Source organism: Camelina sativa, chromosome 4 (genome assembly GCF_000633955.1).
Source record: "Camelina sativa cultivar DH55 chromosome 4, Cs, whole genome shotgun sequence".
Lineage (NCBI taxonomy): Eukaryota > Viridiplantae > Streptophyta > Magnoliopsida > Brassicales > Brassicaceae > Camelina > Camelina sativa.
The window spans coordinates 9,843,024-9,865,164 of NC_025688.1; the positions used below are offsets into that span (position 1 = coordinate 9,843,024).

General features: G+C 38.7%; 1 protein-coding gene and 1 pseudogene across 1 annotated transcript; both read right to left on the reverse strand.

The window, feature by feature from the left end:
* On the reverse strand, window positions 25–2,255 carry LOC104783718 (annotated as a pseudogene).
* Window positions 2,680–4,686, reverse strand: LOC109125118 (probable mediator of RNA polymerase II transcription subunit 15c; the record flags this gene model as incomplete). Its single annotated transcript, XM_019244086.1, has 4 exons — window positions 4,568–4,686; window positions 4,023–4,119; window positions 3,824–3,926; window positions 2,680–3,686 (listed from the first exon to the last, which is right to left on the reverse strand). Coding segments are annotated over exons 1-4 (1,326 nt in total), but the record flags the coding sequence as incomplete, so codon positions are not given.

Consider the following 22,141-nt stretch of genomic DNA (forward strand, 5'->3'; position numbering starts at 1 on the left):
AAAAAAAAAAAAAAGGTTTCACCTAAGCTTCATGTATGTCTATAGACCTTCTCCGGAACGGTGAGCGAAGGGAGTGAGAGAAAACCATTTGCTCCTCATGAAGCTCTTAGAACAGTTTCCCAAGAACCGTACTTGGAGCTGAAAGTGCCTCCACCATGCCGCTCTGCATACTCAACCATTGTCGCTCTCGCACAATCATTCCACCTTTGAGCTATTTCTTTTAGAGACATTGGTTCTGAAAGTTCCTTCACTGAAAAAATGAACCTCGATCTGGTTCTCGCGGATAGATCCTCATAATTGGGTAAACTGAAACGAGGGGATAAAAATCTATAAGATATCATACATATTTAGTTCCACATCGCGATTCAAATTCAACAATTGTTTCTTACCTTGTATCAAAGGTGATGTCCTCAAGAAGTATCGGAGAATTGTATGGGTAATTCGCTGGAACTAGCAAGCGTAGAGGTTGAATTTGTGACTGCGTACGTGAAACATTTTGAGACATAAATAGCTGAGCAACAAGAGATTGGAAACTAGTAATTAAGAGACTAATTAAGTAAAGAGACTTACGATTTTTCCTGACTTGTAATGATCTTTGAATGTGGAACTGAGACCCACAGGAGCATAAGAACATGTGACGATTGTTCCACAAGTATCTTCATCGCATATTTCTACCACTGTCTCCCATTTATTTCTCTGATTTCTTGCAAGAGGGCACAACCAGGCTGCAATATTACAAAAAAAAAAAAAATATGGACTTAATTTGTTTCTATAGTTCGATAAAACAGAGGAAATTTATAGGTTAAATATTTTTACCTCATTCTCGTTATCTCTCGAGCAAGATGATGATGTGGAGTCAATTTCAGATTCAAGGCTACTGAACTGATTATAACTATCAGTTTGTGATACCATATCTCGAGGTAGTGTGCTGTATAAGCGCTTCAATCTCTTAGTTGGATTTTCTTCTTCGTGTGTCGTTAAGTTTCTTGTTTGAAAACTTAAATCCTCGCCTAAACCAGCTCGAGATCTTCCACTTGGGTGGAACGATCCTGCAATCCTATCGACCATACCAATGATCGAGCTAATCTCACTTGCAGATTGTTCCAAGGATCTTGGTGAGGCTGATTGAAACTACAAAATGCTACACACAATATTAACCAGTTGGATTATTAAACTAACGAAGACGGAGACACTAAACTTGAATAAGCTAAACAGTTTATGATTTCTTCACTCACCGCTTTTACTAGTCGATCAAGAGGTCGCTCTGTTGTTGCTTGTGTGCCAAGTTTGACAGAAGAATCTTGAGATTGATCATGTGAAACTGGAGACTCAACAGATGGGGAAACAAAAGGCGAGCAACCAGACATCAATGAGGTTCCGGTTTGATTAACTGTTGCGGGAAGAATCTGTTGGTCCAGTAACTGAGGAGAAGAGTGGTGTTGTATTTGAGGGGATGAAGCTGATGGTGAAATTACATAAGACATTGGATTTGTAAGCAGGTGCTGAGTCGATGAAAGGTGTTGATGAAGCAACTGAGCTTTGATGTTGACCCCATGACTCATCCTCACATCATTCATCTCATCCGTCATCTGATGTGAATTATGTGTTTGAAGTTGTTGATTCTCTTGCTGCCGTTGTTGCTGTTGCTGCCTATGAAATTGCGGCTGTTGTGTCTGGCGATGATGGAATTGTTTCTGCTGCTTTGGCTGAAACATACTACTAGGCTGGGCCGAAGTAATATTCGAGTGTACGGTCTGCAGAGTACTTGCAGGATTTTGTTGAAGAGAAGGTAACATGACATTTCCTGAGGAGGCCATCATGTTGCTCTCTTCTCTTGGTTCCAACTTGGGCCTTGGCTGCAATAAATCTGTGTGTGATGTCGACCTAGGGCCAGATACTGAAGACGAGGCTCCATTTTGGTTACTTGACATCAACTGTGACTTCATTTGATCCTTTTCATGAGACTGTGACATATGGACTTGAGGACTTTGGGGTTGCAATGTTGTTTGATGGATCTGAGAAAGTGGAAAATGTCCTTGTTGTTGCTGCATTGGCCTCCGAAGCATGGTGTGATTCTTGGTCAACTTCAATATGTGTTCCTTATACAGATCAAACTTGTCTTTGTGCTTCTCTGTTATACTGCTCCTTTGAACATTTAAGAAACCCATAACTTGTTCAACTGACGATTTGAACATCTTTAGCTTTTCAACTGGCTCGGATACCATCTTTTCTGGCGGAAGAGGTTCAATCTGAAAAAAATAAATAAATAAAGAAAAAGACAAAAAAATAAGATCGAATATGTGTCCCGAAAACAAAATAATTAAGTTTATGATTTAAGTACCTGCCACAATTTCTCCTTCTATGGAGTATTTTACTCAAATTTGGTAGATGCATCTCTTTCATGGCTATTATCTACAAGACATATATATAAATAATTCATCAACAAAATAATGAAAAGTTTGGAATAAAATGGCTTGGTGTAAGTGTAATAGTTTTAGTATGACAAATGTAGGAACAAGACGAACAATGATACCTTCTGATAGGTCTCCTCCTGCCAGTCACCAGTGGCATTCACTGATTCTTGAGATGCTACAAAATAATTCTTTTGCTATTAAAATCATAGTGAATGAGATATAAGTAACGAAAGAAAACATTATCAACAAATTTGCTAATAAAGGAAACATTACTAGATGGATTTGCCAAAGGTGCTCTCTGTGATGGATGTGGATGATTCTGTTGGTTTGCTATTTTTTGGGTTTGGTGTAAGGAACTTGATGATTGAAACCTTTGCGTATAATTCTGTGAAGAATCCAAATATTGTTGTGAGCTTCTTTTCTGAGGCTGTTGATGCATCGGATATGGCGGTTGGTATTGTTGTGACATCATAGGTTGAGATTGTCCAACTTCTTGACCATGAGTACCCAACAAACTTGATCCAGGCGCATTATAGTTACCAGATTGATGATGCCGTTGCGAGGGCACGCCTGAAGCATTATTAAGGCGTTGTGGGGGCATAGTTTGGAGGGTATTATTATTATGGTGTGGCTTTTTTTGAGAGCTAGCGACATTGTTCTCTTGGGAAGATGATACGCTAAAAGCTCCTTGTTGCTCTTGGATATTTTGTTGTGATGTTGGATGATTCTGATGTGTGTTTGGAACATCCATCAGTTCACTATGTTCCTGGGACAGTAGAACCATCTGGGGTTGAGAACTAGAACGGACCTGCTGTGTCGGAAAATGATGTCCTGGCAGCAATTGAGAGTTTTGTTGGATAGAAGTTTGTTGACCTGATGATGATAAACTAGAATGATCAGAAGATTGAGACAAGGACTGCTGAATAGGTTGTTTTAAAAGACTTTGTGGATGCATATGCGGTGGTCGCAAATTCCCATGGCAGGTTTTTTCTTTCAGAAGGTATTGATTCAGTTGATGTTGTTGAGGAAGATGGTATTGCCTTCCTTGCATCTCTCTTTGAGAACCAGGAACAACATTTACCTGACCTCCTTCACCTATGTGAATGTTTACGTTTTGGGCCATCGAAGCGGTTAGAGGGGCCTGAGTTGGCAAACGAGAGGGAACGTTGAGATTGCTCGGTGTGTTTTGCAGTAAACCTCTTTGGCTTGTTGGAGTTTGCGTATACGGCAATGAGGTCGGAAGTAATTGCGCTTGATTCATACCTACTCGAGCTGCTATTCAGATAAACGCATAGAAGTAAAACTATACTAAGTAATTTGTTTGTTTCCAAGGCACTAAATTGTATAAATAAGATAATCATCTCTTAAGTATAGAGAAAAACAAAAACACAAAGTAAAATTCTTATGACCTGGAGCTGGAGTATTGGCTCCATTGGCAGAAGAACCTGATTGCACATTTTTGTACGTTTTTATTGCATGCATCTGCTCTTTGAGTTTCCGAATATAATCAGTCTGAGACATAGCAAAAAAAAAGAAAAAAAAAAAGGAATAAGATCTCAAATTCAGATTTCTGAACGTAATAGATGGGAACCATTTATCTTGGAGCACCTTATCTACGGCAACGTTATAAGTCTTCTCCTCAATTTTGGAAGCAATGTCGCTAACATCACCTCTCATAGGAAAAATTTCCATCAAAAATTCAACTCTACACATATGTAAGAATAAAGATCAGTAACATTTTGAATGATTTTTAAATGGCTAATTCGACTAATAGTCATATTTGAAAACTTCATTTTTATCAGCTAAAAACATATAAAATATATCACAAGTATAATGACGTATAAAGATTATGGCACAATTTGAAACGAGCAAAAGGTTGAGTTTAAGTTTTGTCACATCAAAAAGGAATTTTAATAAAGTTTTATGCACAACAATCTAACGTTTTAACTGTTACGTTGTTAACTTGTGTATATGAAATAATCGTTATCATGTGCAAAGCTAACAAGATCACCACAAAAAGCATGACTAAAATAAACCTTACTCTCTTGAATGTCAATAATCAAATAGGAACGATTGATCAATCAAAAGAAACAAGAAGATGTAACAAAAACGCTATTAATAATTTTATAAATCTGTCAAGATAGAAGGCTTACATCTTCGAAAGACACCCTTTCCGTAATTGAGGCTCATGTTGTGATCTCCAATCATTAGCATTATTTGCATCGGAGGCTCCACCAAGTTCATTAGGCTTACAGTTAGTATTTTCCTCCATTAAGTTTTGCGCCTCGGAGACGAATGTTTCCTGATAAGACGTATGTGTTTCAGACCAGAACCCCTGAGACGATCCTTTAAAAATAAGTATATAAAAAAGGATTAGAGAAATCTATCAACTAAGAAACACACAAAAGACAATATCATGCAAGAAAACCATAGAAAATATATATATATTTTAATTTGTCATTATCCAAAAATAAGAGATAATTCTAATCCAAGTATCCGATACTCAAACAAATTAATTTCATAGTTGCTAATACTGAAATTAACCAGTAATCAAATCCTTAGCCTTAACAACAACAACAAAGACATCATGTAGAATGGTTTTATATAATGACATTAAACCTAAGTGACATAAAACCAAACTTATATATTGTAGATACCAATGTTTTGTAATAAACCTTAAAACCTCAATTTCAATTTTGAGATTACAATCATATACTGTGTTTCTGAAAAGATAAGAACCAAAACCGAAACAAAGAAGTAGACAAAAATTGAAACAGAGATTAGATACACTAATCACATTCACCAAAAACACCATCAAACATATGATCAAACTTAAGATATAAGAACAATAGATCGCATCACTCAATCAAAAGCTTGAATCCGACACCACAAAAAATATTTACAGAGACTAGAAGTAACTCATAGATTGTAAAAGGAGGACCCCAGAAATTGAACGATTCAAAGGAGAAGAAGATGAAACCTAGGCTTAGACGGAAAAAAGAAGGAAAAAGAGCGGAGAGATTGAAGAAAACTAAACGGAAGAAGACTTACAAAATCATATAGAGATAGATATATATAGTGTTTCTTTATATTTTCTTAAAATCAAATTTACTAGGATTTGGCCCGTTTTGGAGAATATCTGTGAAGGGTGACATGTGTAATAGCCTATTAGGACTCATATAAAATATAAAGAAACACTATATATATATATATATCTATAGGACTCAGCCCGTTTTGGGAATAAATCTGTTTTTTTTTTGATAAATTTTAAATGTTAAGATTTGGACTTTGACAACTAAGTCTAATCTAATCAATATATTTTTGTTGACAAAAAAAAAAAGACTTTGACAACTAAGCAACTAGGTCTCACTTTCTTTCTTTGTGTGTTTATGAATTTATGATAGTTTGAGTAAGAATTAAAACGAGGTTCAATTAGGGAAGGTCTGGGCATTTGAGTACTCGGTTTGGACTGAAATCGATCTTTGTCAGTTTTAAATGTTTTTTGAATGTAAAGTCTTTGCTTTGCCAATTTCCTGAATGACAAAGTCAGCAGGAATCTTTGTTTTGCAGGGCTTGTACTCCTCAAATCCCAACTTCTGTAGAGAGTGGCATGAGGCTTATTGAAGCACAAAGGTCACATGAATTTTATATTTGGGTATATTTTATTATTGTTCGGACTTTGTTGAGTATTCTTTCGGTTTTTGTTAGTTCATAAGGTATGAGCAAAATATCTGAATCCAAATCCAAAATATAATATCTAACCCGATCCAAACCCAAAGTTTTAAAATATCTGAAACGGATCTTATACCTCTAAATCTGAAAACACAAAAATCCGAAATATCCAATCTGAACCCGAATACCTAAGCCTAGTTTGGATATTTGAATAGAGAAACAATCTAAACCAAAAAAAAAATCTATTTATTAAAACTGTACTTTAAATGATCCGAGATATCTTGGAAGAAAAGAAAAAATCTTTTATCAATTTAAGTTAAAAAAACTTTTAGAAATTCTGGTTAGTGACAGTATTTTTGGTTCTCTCTGTCTATAAAATTATTAATATATTGAGGTTTGTAACTGTTACTAGATAAGGACCCGCTCAAAGTGCAGGTTAAAAGTTTTGTAAATAAAATTAATTTTAGTAAAAATATATTTTATTGTATATCTGTTTTTGCTATAATACACTGATCTTGGTGTGCAATGAGAATATCTGTTTTTGCTATAATACACTGATTTATATCCATATACAAATCTTTTATGTATGTTACTATTAAAAATATTTTTTTTACATCTAAGTATACTATATGTTACAAATATATTATTTACCACCACCTAGAAAATATCTATATGAACAAATTAAGCCAACTATTATATGTCTCTTTACTCTCACTTTTGCATAGTTTCTTTAATCACTAAACTTGTTGGCTCAAAAAATATTTTGAATAAAAAATAAATTACATCACAATAGTTTATGACTAACCATGGAGAGAACCTCGGTTCTGCCCTCCTCCCTTATGGAGAGAACCTTGCTTCTAACCTCCTCCACCATGGAGAGAACCTTGGCTTTGTCTTCCTCCCTTGGGGAGATAACCTTACGTCCAACCTCCCCCACCTTTCTCCCTTGGGGAGATTACCTTGTCTTCAACCTCCTCATGTGTAGAGAGAACCTCGGCTCTATCCTCCTCATGTGTGGAGAGAACATGTTCACGTTTTTTAGCTATCTCAAAGTGTCTTGCTCCATCAACCAATGAAACTATAGACACTTTTTCAACGTCACAAAATCTTTTGATAGTAACTAATGTTAAATTTCCCAATGTATTTCATGGAAGTTTCTTTGACACACCATAATGTACCCTCTGTCTCCAAGCTCCTATGGATCTATCAACAATGATTTATGTTTTTCCAATCTATCTAAAACGACCTGACCCGTTTTTTTTTAATTAGTAAATAATAAATATAAATATAATATAAACTACAACTAGTGGTCCCACACCCACTAGCCACCTATCCAGAACTACAGACAACAGCGGAAATAACAATATCAATAAATATCCAATAATAATATAACCAACTCATTGTTTTTTTAAAAATTTCTTGCTTCTCACTTTCTTGTAAGACGTACTATCGTTCGACGATAAGAACTCTTTCGGTTTAGTAGATCTAGTGTTATATAATCTCTGTTGTATAGTATGCGTTATGAAATTGAGAAACGAAACAAAATTTTAATAAACGACGGCAAAAACACGTGGTATTATTTAGGAATCTTTTTATGTAGTTGCTTTGATTAGACAACAAACAAATTGCCTTCGAGAATTGTTCAAGAACGGCGATGTGTCAAACAAAAGGTTAATACTAAAAAACAAAGAAGAAAATTATACCAAGAAAAGCAAAGCTAGTCGAAATTATTTTGTTTGGTGAAAAATATGTCATCATTTATTTACTTATATAGATGGTGTATTTACAATCCTTTCCCATCTAGGATTAACAAAGTTTTTTTTTTAATAATAAGATTATAATTACAATTATGTGAAGTGACTTTAGGGTAGTGGCAGGAGGTAAGTCCATTTGTAGAAGGCACCACCACACCATGGATCGAATCCCGATTCATACAAATGTAGGGATTTGGCTAATGGGCCGGCCAGTTGTGGCCTGGCAAAAAAAAAATACAATTATCTTATGCATCGTTTTACCAAGATTGAAAACAATGATTTATGATCGTTAAAATTAACACGTGTCACGATGTGATGAGTTACTCACTTTGATATGTGATTTCTCATCGTTAAAATTGACATGTGTCACGATCTGATGATTTACTAACTTAGATATATAATCGTTAAAACTGACACGTGTCACGATCTGATGAATTTTTAATTTTAATCTCTAATCGTTAAAACTAACACGTGTCACGATCTGGCGAGTTACTAACTTCGAGAACCAAACTTTATATAATAAGATTTTGGGTATTTATTGAAACAACCTGACATTTTTTTTAATATAAGATTAAACTAGTGATTACATACTCACTAACAACTGATATGTATATATATTTTACTTTGTTTAACCATAGTGTATTCACATCGTTTACATGCTTTATTAGCTTGTTTTGTTACTTTCATATAGTTTAAGGTATGTTTGTGCATTAGAGTAGGATTTGCATTGCATTTGCATTGTTTCTTGTTTAAACAGGTGAATTGAACTCAAGAAGCATGGAAATAGCATCTGGGATGAGAGGAGTGAAACCATTGAAGCAGATAGGAGTTGAATCAAGGAGAATACCAACAAAGCATGAAGCACTCGACCACCACAACTCTTGCACTCGACCGTGTGCTACTCAGGGACTTACCGGTGGGGAGCAGAAGGATGGACCACTCGACCAAGGCCACTCGACCGCTTATGGTCGAGTACATTGAGCCGACTTTCTACTTTGTCAGCTAGCCAAATCAGGGCTTCCTTCCCTCACTATATATACCCCTTGTACCCCATGGCTGCCAGAAGACCCTCTTTAGGCAAAAAAGTACCTGTAGCCACCAAAAAAACCTTAGTTCTTACCCCTTAAGGGTTTTTAGCTTTTTAATATCATTTTGCCACTTTTATTTACTGTTTTTTCTCAGATTTTAATATCTTGTAAGTCTCATAACTTTCAGGATATTGAGAATCTGAGTTTGCTTCTTTATATTAAGTTGTTGTTCATCATCTCATCTATCTTATCATGCTAGTTTTATCATTTTCTGGGTTTATGTTCATCATCATCATGTTTTGTTCATCTGAGTAGTGAGTTAGGATTCTAGAGATGGATTAGGCTGGTTTAGGGTTGTGGTTGTTTAGATTGGTTCAGCTTGATTGTTTACATATCTCTTCTAGGTTAGATGTTCTCTAAGCTGTTCTTATATCTGAGAGGGTAAGAACAGATCTTAAGCTTCCTTGCATCATACCAATGTTTAGGTTGTTAGATAAAGCTAGTACTGGATATTATCATGCTTATCCCAAGAGATTGGTTGTATCAGGTGATTTTTGACAAGTAATGGTCTGGTCCTTAATGCTTGTTTAGTATGGTTTCACCAATGAGATTTGAGTTAGGATGTTACTTAAACTTGATCACTTCTGTCATGAGAGTGGATTAGTGAGTCATTAAGATCATTGTCTAGAGATAGCTCATGTTTGATTGGGGTTTGTTAACCAGTTTAGATAGCCACAACTTGAACACCATCCCATGAATCCATCTCTGGAAGCCTACTTTGTTATCTGATTGTTTATTACCGCACCTTATCTTGTATCATTGCATTCTATTCTGTTTTAAGTTGTTTAGATTGCTTCTGTTCTTCGTATTTACCCACTCGACCTAGCCACTCGACCATACACAAGGTCGAGTGCTTGATCGAGCACCTTCGGGTTCTTCATTTTACTTCCTGTTTTATTTAGTTTACTTCCTGCATCTTTATTGTTTTGTTTCATTGCTCATATCTAGTTATTGCTCTTGTTTAATTTACATTCAACATTGTTTACATTCAACATTGTTTACATTCTGCATTTTACATTATTGTCTTAGGATTGTTAGAAATCAATCATCATCATATTTGGCTTAACTTGAGTCACTGTTACATCTTGATTGGATGCAACACACACTTTATGAATTGACATCCTTTATGCTACAACTACATAAGGGTATAGAAACACCCTGCACACATTCTGATCATCCATACTTATGTCTGCTTGTTTGATTGCATCATCCATTCATTGCATAAGTAAACCCTAAGAAAACTAGTGTTTCAATTGGCGTCGTTGCCATTAGTTTGTTTATTTGTGTCATTTGAGATTAATAAAGATTCAAGATTAAGTTATGTTACTAATTGTTCACCATTGTCAAGTTCTTGTTTTGGGTTGGTTGTTTTGAGTTTCAGGTATCCACTCGAGCAAGCACTCGATCGTGTGCCTTTCAACTGAGTGATCGAGTACCAACACCGAGTTTCAGTCAGTCGACCAGTAGCTCAAGCCAGCACTCGATCGTGTGTCAGTCCGAGCAAGTGATCGAATTATTTGATGCAGACAAGATCCAAAGGAAAAAAGAACCTAGAGAAGTACATTGAGCATATAAACCGCCTACCAAGGGACTTGAGACAGCAGAAAACCAAGATCCTTCAAGAACAAGAAGAACAGTTGCTGATGGATCCACCAATGCACCAGAATCAAAGGCCAAAGCAGATTGGAGCAGGAGATGCTCCCAATACACATACACAGAGAGCTGGCATAATACCTCCTACAGTTGCCAACAACAATTTCGAAATCAAAAGTTGGATAATCAGTATGATATAATCCAATAAATTCCATGGATTGCCAATGGAGGATCCATTGGATCATCTGGATGAATTTGACAGGCTTTGTGGCCTCACAAAGATCAATGGTGTGAGTGAGGATAGCTTCAAGCTCATGTTGTTTCCATTCTCTCTAGGAGACAAAGCTCATCTATGGGAGAAAACACTTCCAACAGGTGCTATAACCACATGGGATGGATGTAAGAAGGCTTTCTTGGCTAAATTCTTCTCAAATGCCAGAACAGCCAGATTGAGGAATGAGATTTTAGGCTTTGCACAGAAGAAAAATGAGACCTTTTATGAGGTTTGGGAGAGGTTCAAGGGCTACCAAACACAATGTTCACACCATGGGTTCAGTAATGAGTCACTGCTCAGCACACTGTACAGAGGAGTTCTGCCCAAGATAAGGATGTTGTTAGACACAACATTAAATGGAAACTTCCTCAACAAGCATGTAGATGAAGGCTGGGAACTAGTGGAGAACTTGGCTCAATCTGATGGGAACTATAATGAGTACTATGATAGAACAGTAAGGTTTGTTGATTCTGCACCAGATGAGAAGTATAAAAAAAGACTTAAAGATTGTTAATGACAAGTTAGACAGGATTCTGCTTAGTCAACAGAAGAACATTTACTTTCTTGGTGAGGAAGATACACCAATTCAAGATGGGGAGAATGAAGTAGCTGAGTTGTGTTATATGCAGAACCAAGGTGGTTTCAAGTCCTACAACCAATTCAAGCCAAACAATCAGTCTTATAGGAGTACAAATATGGCAAACCCCACAAGACCAAGTCTATCCACCACAACAAGCACAAAAACAACACATTTATGTGCCTAAACAACATAATCAAGGTTACCAGGGTCAAATGTGTCCCCCACCAGGGATTCGATCACCCAAGCCCAGAAACCTGACTTAAGAACATTGATGCAGCAGCTGTTGCTTAACCAAGCCACTGGTTAGATGGAAACCACAAAGACGTTTGCTGAGATCAACCAGAGGGAGTTTACTGCCAAGACTATTTTTGTTACTAAGGAGTATGTCACTGGGGACAGTGAAGTTCAATGTGGGGAGGATATTCAAAAAGTTTTAGCTCAGAATGAAGCAGAGGATCACGCAGAGAAGAAAATCGACAGTGTGCTCGACCAAGCACACGATCGTGCACTCGATCGAGTGCATGATCAGGTCACCGATCGAGTGGTCCCCTCTGAGTCTGATAAGCCCACAAAGCACATTCCTCCAGCATACAAACCACCTTTGCCATTCCCAGTATATTTCAAGGAACAAATGATTAGGAAGCTCAAAGAAAAGATTGAGAAGCAGGAATTGATGGCCATTCAACATGAAGTAACTGTTAAGGAGAAGAAAGAGGATAGAGGACCAGCTTTGGAGCATTATAAACCATATCCTCTCTATAAAAGCATATTGTTTAACATATCAAAGAAGAAGGCTAAGAATCAAGCCAAGAAGGATCTAGAGGACATTGGAACTGCTCTGATTCCAACCAAGCTTGAGGATCCAGGCTCATTCAACCTACCATGCTCACTGAACTATATGCACTTCAATAAGTGTTTGTGTGAACTTGGAGCCTCTGTTAGTGTCATGCCCTTCTAAATAGCAGAGAAGCTAGGATATGAAGAGTTCAAGCCAAGCAACCTCTACATAAGTCTTTCTGATGGGTCTAGGAAAGATGTGATTGGCAAGCTGGAGAACTTTCCAGTCAAGATAGGTAAGGCCAGGATACCAACCGATTTCATCATCATAGAGATGGAACAGGAGCTCGATGATCATATTATCCTTGGAAGACCATTTTTGGCCACTGCTGGAGCTGTAATTGATGTTAAAAGGCGTATGATCAGCCTTGACATTGCTCATGGGTTGACTATGAGGTTTGATATCAAGAACACAACAAACCAACCCACCATTGGAGGCCACCCCTTTGTTATAGAAGATAAAGCTGTTGAACCTTTAAGAAAAAAATGGACTCTAGGGCCAAGGATTCACCCAATGAGGTAGCTGTTCAAAACCTCAAGACTTCAGTTCAAGAGTTGACTGATCTGGTGAAGGATCTCCAAGTGCAACTCAATAAGCAGTCAGTTAAGAAAGCAAAGCCAAGGCTCTATGTGTTATCACTGTTTTGACCAAGAATAAGCAAAATTCAGGTGTTATGACTGTTTTGACCAAGAACAAGGTTCATGGTGATCAATTTGAACCAGGGAGGACTTCATCACCTCTATGGTCTCCAAACCAAGCCTGAGAAGGCACCAAAAGTCAAGCTTAGTGACTATAAACAAACTCACTAGGGAGGAAGTCCCTAAGGTATCTTTGTATATAAATTTAATTTCCTTGTGTTTTTGATGTTTTTCTTTTATGTTTGTGTTGGGCAGGCTTTTAAATGGGTTTACAAGTGGACTTAAGAGGTTTTGGACTTGTGAAGAAGGCTTTTAAATGCCACTCGACCAAGCCCACGAGAAGCACACGATCGAGTGCCATTCCAGCCTAGGCCCACTCGATTCACTCCTTTTGCTTGCTCGATCGATTTGGTGGGAGAAGAAGTTTGAATTTCGAATTTGGACAAGCACTCGACCAAGTGGGGTCGAGTGGTGGGGTCAAGCATGTGCCAAAGTGAGTCAAAGATTCCAATTTCGAATTTGAATGGTATACACGCTCCACCCTTGTCTCTTTGTCCCCTCCATCTCTTTATAAGCACATGAACTCGAGCCTAAGCTCTTCACACTCTCCCATTTGCATAAAAACTTCAAATTCTTGCTAGAAATATCTCTTAGAAGCTTAAGGCTCAGTTCTTTCTATTTTTGGGATACTAACCTATTAACTTTGAGCTTTGAATTTATTCTTCCAAGTTTCTTTTGAAATGGCTTCCAAGAGGGGTGCACACAAGAACGAGCTGCTGCTCGCCGAGAAGCTGCTAAGCTTGTATCTGCCAGCTTCCCTGAGTTCCAAAAGGTGCTATATGTTCCAAGAGAAACCGGAGAAAGCACTCGACCAGCCACTCGACCACGCACACAGTCGAGTGGTCGGCCGAGTGGCTCATCGAGTAGGAGAAAATGGGAGAATCAACCTGAGGAAGAAGATTGGGTCATGACTGAGAGTGAGGGCGAGTTGGTGTTTGATTTTTGTGAGCATAGGAGCAAAATTTCAAGAGGAAAGAGGCCAGCTGAGGAGCCACAATAAGAAGAAAGTTATGAAGAGGAGGTAGAAGAAGATTCTGGAAAGCTGACCACAACCCAGCTCTATGATGCCTTCATGAGCATGAAGTTCCAAGGGACAAGATATCCACACAAGGAGACCACGGTGGAACTTGGTATAGCTGAGGATGTGGAGTTTCTTTTTGACAAGTGCAAGATAACCAAGTTCATGGGGATGCACATGGAGGGTTACAAAGAGATGAGCTGTGAGTTCTCAGCCACTCTCCAAATGCATGGCTATGAAGACCAAATGGATCAAGATGAAGAGCTAGGCTACATCACCTTCTCCATAAAAGGCAGAAATTATGAGCTCTCTCTAATGAAGATTGCGGAGCTTTTTAGGTTTGATATGGGAACTGATGCAAACTATTGGAGAAAACAAGCCATATTCCTCCTCCAGAACCAAGAGTTCCAAAATCAGAAGCCCAGCCCAAAGGTACTTCCACAAGGCTTTGGCAAACACTCTTTTTGCTAGGAAGGAGAATGGTAATGTCAATGAGGGAGAGCTCAAGCTGATAGATATAGCACTATATAGCATCATCACAACAGCAAGAGATGGAACCATCATTCTTGGGAGTAGTGTGTCAACAAACCTTGCCATGTTCCTGGTTTACCAATTAACATGCTACAGAAGCTGGGTTAGCAAGTTATACAAGATGGGCTCAACTGGAGTCCTAACCACTGGAGGCATCATCACTCCAATCCTTGTGGCTGCTAATGTTCCATTGAGAGGTGAGAAGACCAAGCCAAGGTGGATTGACATTTCATACCTCACCTCTACTCTCATTCTAGCCAAGGATAAGCATCATGGGAGATACTTGTTCAACTTTGATCACATAACAGTGGGGAAGTCTCAATTTGTTCTACCAAACCCAGAAGCAACAACAATAAGTGAAGGGCTCAATATTGATTTCTGGCCAGCAGCTGAGCTATTGTTTGATGGAACAACCCCTTATGCTGAAGAACAAACTCGTGATGTTGATAAGTAATAACAGGCTTTTCCACCCAGGGTATCAATTCCCTATGCAGTTGTAGTACAAAGGGTTATCAATCCAAATGGTTGTTATGCTAGCAGATAAGATGCAATCAGAACTATGCAAGTCAAGCCAAACAATAATGGGGTTTTGTCTAACAATCCTAAGATAATAAAAGAAAAGAATATAAACAAAGAACCACACGACCTAAGCACTCGATGCAAGCATTCGAGTACAGGATCAGGTGGGGTGATCGAGTAAGTAAAGAAGGTATGAACAACTCGAGGGGTTACTCGAAGAAGGTGATCGTGTACCTGTTTGGGTAAGGAATCGAATGATGAATAGATACGAAAGCTTCTAAGGATGGGGTAATCGAATCCTAATTGTTCCTGACCAATACGGATGTCTTACATGCCTCAAGTAAATATTCCCTAGACAATGAATCTCTAATATCTTGTTAAAACACTCTCGTGATAGAAACAATCAACCTTGATCACTCCCCTACCCAACTCTCGTTGGAGAAACATGACCAAGCATGCAATAAGAATCGATTCATTATTGTCAATAAACCCCTATACTCATCTAATCTTTTAGGCTAAGTGAGTAAATCTCTAGCATTGGTTGATTCAAACATTTCATCTACACCTCTCGGTGGTAAAACACCTTAGATCTAATCTCACCCTCTCGGTTTGTTGACAGCATTAAGAACACCAACCTAGAAGGGAATCTATAAAACATATTCAATCAAACTAAGACATCCTAACCGATCAAGAACACAAAATCATCTATCCCATCCCTAGAAACTTTACTACACTACTCGGAAATCATTGCAAGAAACATAAAAGCAAATATGAACGAAAATTGCATTGTATTAAAAGATAGAGTAGAGGATAAAGAGTACAAAGTAGAGATCTAAGGAAATGAAAAAAAGATATATAAAAAATCCTAACAAAAAGTAAAAAGCGTTTTGAGTCGCTCAGTTCTCTCACAGAAGCTCTCGCTCTCTGGTTTGGTGGTCTGCGGCTTGCTCGTTTGCAAGGAAGAAGAGGAGGGGTTTATATATGGAAACCCCTTTGACCTAGTTTCCCAGTCTTGTCCGAGGGTCTACTCGATGGGGTGCACGAAGATGAGGTCGGGTTAATCCTCGGGTAAATTTTCGGGTTGTTCTTCCTGCTCTCGGATCCTCCTCGATCGTGTTGTGATGAGCTCGATGGCTCCTTCGGGTACACGTTCGGATTTGTCCTTGTTTTTCCCCATTTTAGGCTCTAAAGCACCTGTTTTCATCCAAAGTATGCAAATGCAAGAATGCAACACCCTAAATGGCCTAAAAGCGAATTACTAAAGTTAATGATCTAAGAATGCTAAGTGAAGGGTATAAACAATACATAATATGGACAAAAAAGGATACTTCAAACATGTAAATTAGAGAGTTATCAGACCCCCAAACTTAAATCTTGCTAGTCCTCTAGGAAGGAAGTAAGAGGGTGCCGTTCGAAAATGGGACTCATAACCTTTGGATCTAAGCGAAGGATTCAAGCTATAGTCCTTAAAGATAGTTTAATGGTGCTAAGATCAATCAACATACTTACAAATATTTTTCTATGCTTATTACCATGCATTGATCTAGTTCAACCTCCAACTAAAAGTAAAGTCTTGCAAGTCCAAAGAACATCTCTTTCACATTCAATTAAGTGTTTGGCGAATTCTTGCAAATGGGATGTGAATCAAGCTCAATCGGTTTCAAGGGTAAGGCTTTTTTGGTAAGGTGGTTTCAAACAAATTCTTTGGGTGTTTTTCTCTCAAAAGAAGGAATGCTAGACAGTTGTGAAAACTATCTAAGATTGAGAACAATTTGGGCATACAAAGTTTAACTCTTGATAATCTACCATTTTCTCATTCATTTTCTCTCTTTTTTTTTATTTAAACCCCCTAGACTTAAACTACCCACAACCTTGATTTTTAACTCTCATTTTTTTTTTTTTTGTAATCCCTAAGGTCTAAACTTTAAACATCTAGCTCTCTTCTCTTTTTTTTTTCTTTTCTTTCTTTGTTAAACTCCTAATATGTATATATATATTTTTTCTTTCTTTCTTTCTAGGAGACTATAGCAATATCCTTTTCTCTTTTTTTACTTAGAGACTTAGAGCTACTTTATTCTAACCTTAGGGACTTCTTTTCTTCTTCTTTCCTTTTTTTTTTTTTTATTTCTCAACCCAACCCAAATAAACATGCTAACCACCTATCTTTCAAAACCGATTCTATTAGCTAGTCCAAATGATTCTAACTCAGCTAAATCAAGAGCCAGTTCTTTGTCGTTCTCAATACTCTCAAGGTTTCACAACCTATAGCACAATGAAAAGGTCTCACTCAAAAATTCATAACAAGGTTTGAAAGAATGGTTTGGGTTCAAGGGTAGGGAAAAAAAAATCGGGTTAAACGAAAAGATTGGTAAGAATGGAGTGCTAACCCGAGTTTAGAGTTACCATGAGCAAGTATTCAAATTCCATAAGCAAGACAATTTTAAGTTCAAATTAAGTCCAATAACATAGAGATGATTCAATGTTCAAGCAAGTGGAGGAAGCATTCAGACACAAGGTTCTAAAAAAAGATGTTTCATTTTTTTTCCAAAGATTGATCTAGCAACAATGAACTATGATTAAGGGCTATAGCTTCAATCCTAAGGTTTGGCATTAAACAAGGTGGTTTTAATCATTGTACCCTAAAATGCATATGCAACAATCCTATATGAAGCAAAGTAGACTCAATCCTAATATGTAAATGCAACTACATGAACACTTTTTTTTTTTAATATTTTAATTTTTCAAAAACTTTTTGGGTTTTTTCAATGCACATAGATGCAGACTCAAATGAATAAAACTAGCATGCAAAAATTTTGAAATAAGAAAATAAAACGCAATGTTATATACATTCTAGGACCCTCCCCCCAAACTTAAATTACACAGTCTCTGTGTAAATAAAAGTCTGAAAAAGAATCGAAGAATCACACAAAATGAAATAAAACTAAATGCAATGTTATTTACAAAGGGTGGGTGAATTTGGTACCTCATGGGTTGGTGAAGAAGGAGGTTGTAGCAGACTCCATACTCGCCAACGTGTAGCCAGGGTCGTCGCCGGCTTCAGCAGGTGCCGGTATTTGCTCGTCAGAGAGCTCGGTGATATGCACGGATGACTTGCTCGGACCAGCATCCGAGGGGTTGATTGTGGGGGTATCGCGTAGGTCATCGTGTAGTTATATTTACAATTCTTCATCTCAGACTGGCGCGGGATCGACGAGATGCAGAGACGACACCGTCTCTGTGCTCTCGTTTGTCATGTATTTCTTCACTCTCTGGCCGTTCACAGTAAACTTAGTCTCATCCTTCCCGAGCAAAGTCACTGCTCCATAGGGCAGGACCTCTTTAACTTCGAAGGGTCTCGACCATCTTGACTTGAGCTTCCCTGGGAATAGCCGGAGTTTAGAGTTGAATAAAAGGACTTTGTCTCCAGCTTTCAAATCCTTGTGTTGGATCTTCTTGTCATGAAAGGCTTTGGTTCTTTCCTTGAAGATCCTTAAATTATCATAGGCCTCCAACCGTATCTCATCAAGTTTGTGGAGATCCATTGCTCTCTTGTCTTGAGTAGTCTTTATGTCCAAATTCAGTAGCTTGGTCGCCCACATTGCTTTATATTCTACCTCGACCGGAAGGTGACAGTTTTTTCCATAAAGAAGCTGGAAAGGTGTTTGCCCAATCGGTGTTTTGTAAGCTGTCCTGTAAGCCCATAATGCATCATCTAGCTTAAATGCCCAATCCTTTTTTGTGATTCCCACGATTCTGGCTAATATTGCTTTGATTTGTTTATTACTTACTTCCACTTGTCCGCTGGTCTGCGGGTGGTAAGCTGTTGCGACCTTATGCTTGACTCCATGCTTTCTCAACAAGCCATCGAAAACTCTATTAATGAAGTGGGTTCCTCCATCGCTGATTACTACTCTTGGGATTCCAAATCTTGGGAAAATGATGTTTTTGAACATCTTCAAAACGACCTTGTGGTCATTTGTAGGACTGGCGATTGCTTCAACCCATTTTGTGACATAGTCGACTGCTACCAGGATGTACATATTTCCATTTGAGGGGGGGTTGAAAGGTCCCATGAAATCTATTCTCCAAACATCGAAAACTTTGACTTCCAAAATCGGCTGTTGAGGCATCTCAGTCCTCCTACCGATGTTACCCCTTTTCTGGCATGGATCACACTTGGTTATGAAGAGCTGTGCGTCCCTGAACATGGTTGGCCACCAGAGACCAGCTTAAAGTATCTTTTGGACGGTTTTGAAAGTAGCGAAATGACCTCCATAGTCGGACCCATGACTGTAACGCCCCTGAACCGTTCTATGACCACGCAGGCCATCGGACAGCCACGGGACGCTACTATGGGAATCGTACCGAGTCGATCCGGTCGAGGGACGGAAGCTGCAGACTTCCCGACCGGTCCTTCCTAGTACAACTCCACCCGCAACCGAGACTACTTAGGTTTTGCAACCCTTGCGGCCTGGTGCGTTGTGTTAGCCCGGACAAGGCCGAGTATCATTTGCAACTTGCCATGCTTTCCCGGAAAACCGAATATATTACTTCAATAGTTTCTTACATTGAAAATAAATCCTTAAAGCAATATACAAAGATAGTCGGATAACTTTTACATAAACGTTTAAGAAATAGGGTTTTACAAAGAACACAAGAAAACCCTATCCGGTACCCTAATGTTTGCTCCAGCTCTAGATTTTCCTAGGCTTCCCNCTTCGACTTCCAAAATCGGCTGTTGAGGCAGCTCATTCCTCCTACCGATGTTACCGATTTTCTGGCATGGATCACACTTGGTTATGAAGAGCTGTGCGTCCTTGAACATGGTTGGCCACCAGAGACCAGCTTGAAGTATCTTTTGGACGGTTTAGCGAAATGACCTCCATAGTCGGACCCATGACAATGCTCTAGTACTTTGTGCTTCTTCCTATGCTATACATCGTCTGAACAGGCCATCTGTCTCTTTTTTGTACAAGTAAGGCTCATCCCAATAATAGTTGTTGATGTCCCTGAAGAATTTCTTCTTTTTGTGAGCATCATAATCCTTAGGAATTTCCCCGCAAACCATGTAGTTCACGAAGTCAGAGTACCAAGGTAGCCTAGCTGACTCGATTGCCATGAATTCAACCAACCCTGTTGACTCGGGGATCGAGTGAGCTATTGTGTGCCTGATCGTGTGGCTCATTTCTTCCAAGAAGTCGCTGTGCATTAGCCTCTCCTCGGGCATCGAGTCATCTATTGGAAGTGGATCCTCAATTCTCATTCTAGACAAATGGTCTGCCACTCTGTTCTCGATTCCTTTCTTATCTAGAATTTCTATGTTGAATTCCTGCAGAAGAAGTATCCATCTGAGGAGCCTAGGTTTGGTTTCCTTTTTCGAGTAAATGTACCTTAAGGCAGCGTGATCTGTGTAAACAATCACTTTCGATCCGACCAAGTAACTCCGAAGTTTCTCAACCGCAAAAACTACAGCGAGGAGCTCCTTTTCAGTTGTTGCATACCTTGTCTGGGCATCGTCCATGGTTTTGCTGGCATAGTAGATCACATGGAGCTTTTTGTCTATCCTTTGGCCAAGTACCGCCCCTACTGCGTAATCTGATGCATCACACATTATCTCGAAAGGATAATCCCAATTAGGAGCTTGAACTATTGGTGCACTCACCAAAGCTTCCTTTATCTTGTTGAAGGCATCTAAACAATCCTTATCGACGATAAATTCTACTTCCTTACAGAGGAGTCGCGTTAACGGCCTGGCGATCTTAGAGAAATCTTTAATAAATCTCCTGTAGAAACCTGTGTGACCTAGGAAACTTATGACGTCTTTCACCGATTTAGGTGGTTGTAGTTGAACCATCACTTCTATCTTGGCCTTGTCAACTTCTATCCCCTTTTCTGAGATCTTGTGTCCTAAGACTATCCCCTCCTGGACCATAAAGTGGCACTTTTCCCAGTTTAACACCAGGTTGGTTTCTTCACACCTTCTGAGCACCTTGCAGAGGTTTGAAAGACAGGATGAGAAGCAGGCTCCGTATACTGAAAATTCATCCATGAAAACCTCCACCATTTCTTCTATTAAATCCGAGAAAATGGACGTCATGCATCTTTGGAAAGTCGCGGGAGCGTTGCACAAACCAAAAGACATCCTTTTATAGGCAAAACTACCATAAGGGCAAGTGAAAGTCGTTTTCTCTTGGTCGGCAGGGTGAATAGGTATTTGGGAAAATCCACTATACCCATCAAGGAAACAGTAGTAAGGGTGGTTAGCGAGTCGCTCCAGCATCTGATCGATGAAAGATAGGGGGAAATGATCCTTCCTGGAGGCTGAGTTTAGCTTCCTATAGTCAATACACATTCGATGACCAGTTATCGTCCTTGTGGGGATTAGCTCGTCCTTCTCGTTTATGACAACGGTGATTCCTCCTTTCTTCGGGACGCAGTGCACCGGGGACACCCAAGTGCTATTAGAGATGGGGTAAATTACTCCAGCATCGATCAACTTCAAAATTTCCTTTTTCACCACTTCTTTCAGGTTTGGGTTTAGCCGACGCTGAGGTTCTACACTAGAGTACGACTCATCCTCCAAGTTTATCTGGTGGGTGCAGAGATCAGGGGATATACCCTTGATGTCATCTAGAGTGTAGCCTATTGCTCTTCTATAGTTTCTTAATTGAGTGCCAAGCAATTTCAACTCTTTTTCAGGCATGCTAGAATTGACGATAACCGGATAAGTTGAATTAGGTCCCAAGAAAGCGTACCTTAGTTCAGATGGAAGAGGTTTGAGTTGCACTTTAGGCGTGAAACTAGTATCTTTCTTGTGTGTGTGTGAAATGGAATGTGAATGAATGATATGATGATGAACAATGGTGAAAGCAAGGTGTTTCAATTCCCCTTATGCAATTGTAGTATAAGAGGTATCAATCCTAAATGAGTGAATGCAAGCAATCAGGGTGTGCTATACTTGTCTAAGTTAAGCCAATTATAGAGGGTGTTTGTCACTAACAACCTATTGCAGAATGTAAAATGCAGAATGTAAAAGCTGAATGGACAAGATACTAAATGTAATGGAACAGAATGATTATGGCAGTAATGAAACTAGAACAGATATCAAACTATAGTAATGCAGGTAATGAACTAATGCAAGGAAAGTAATGAACAGGAAACT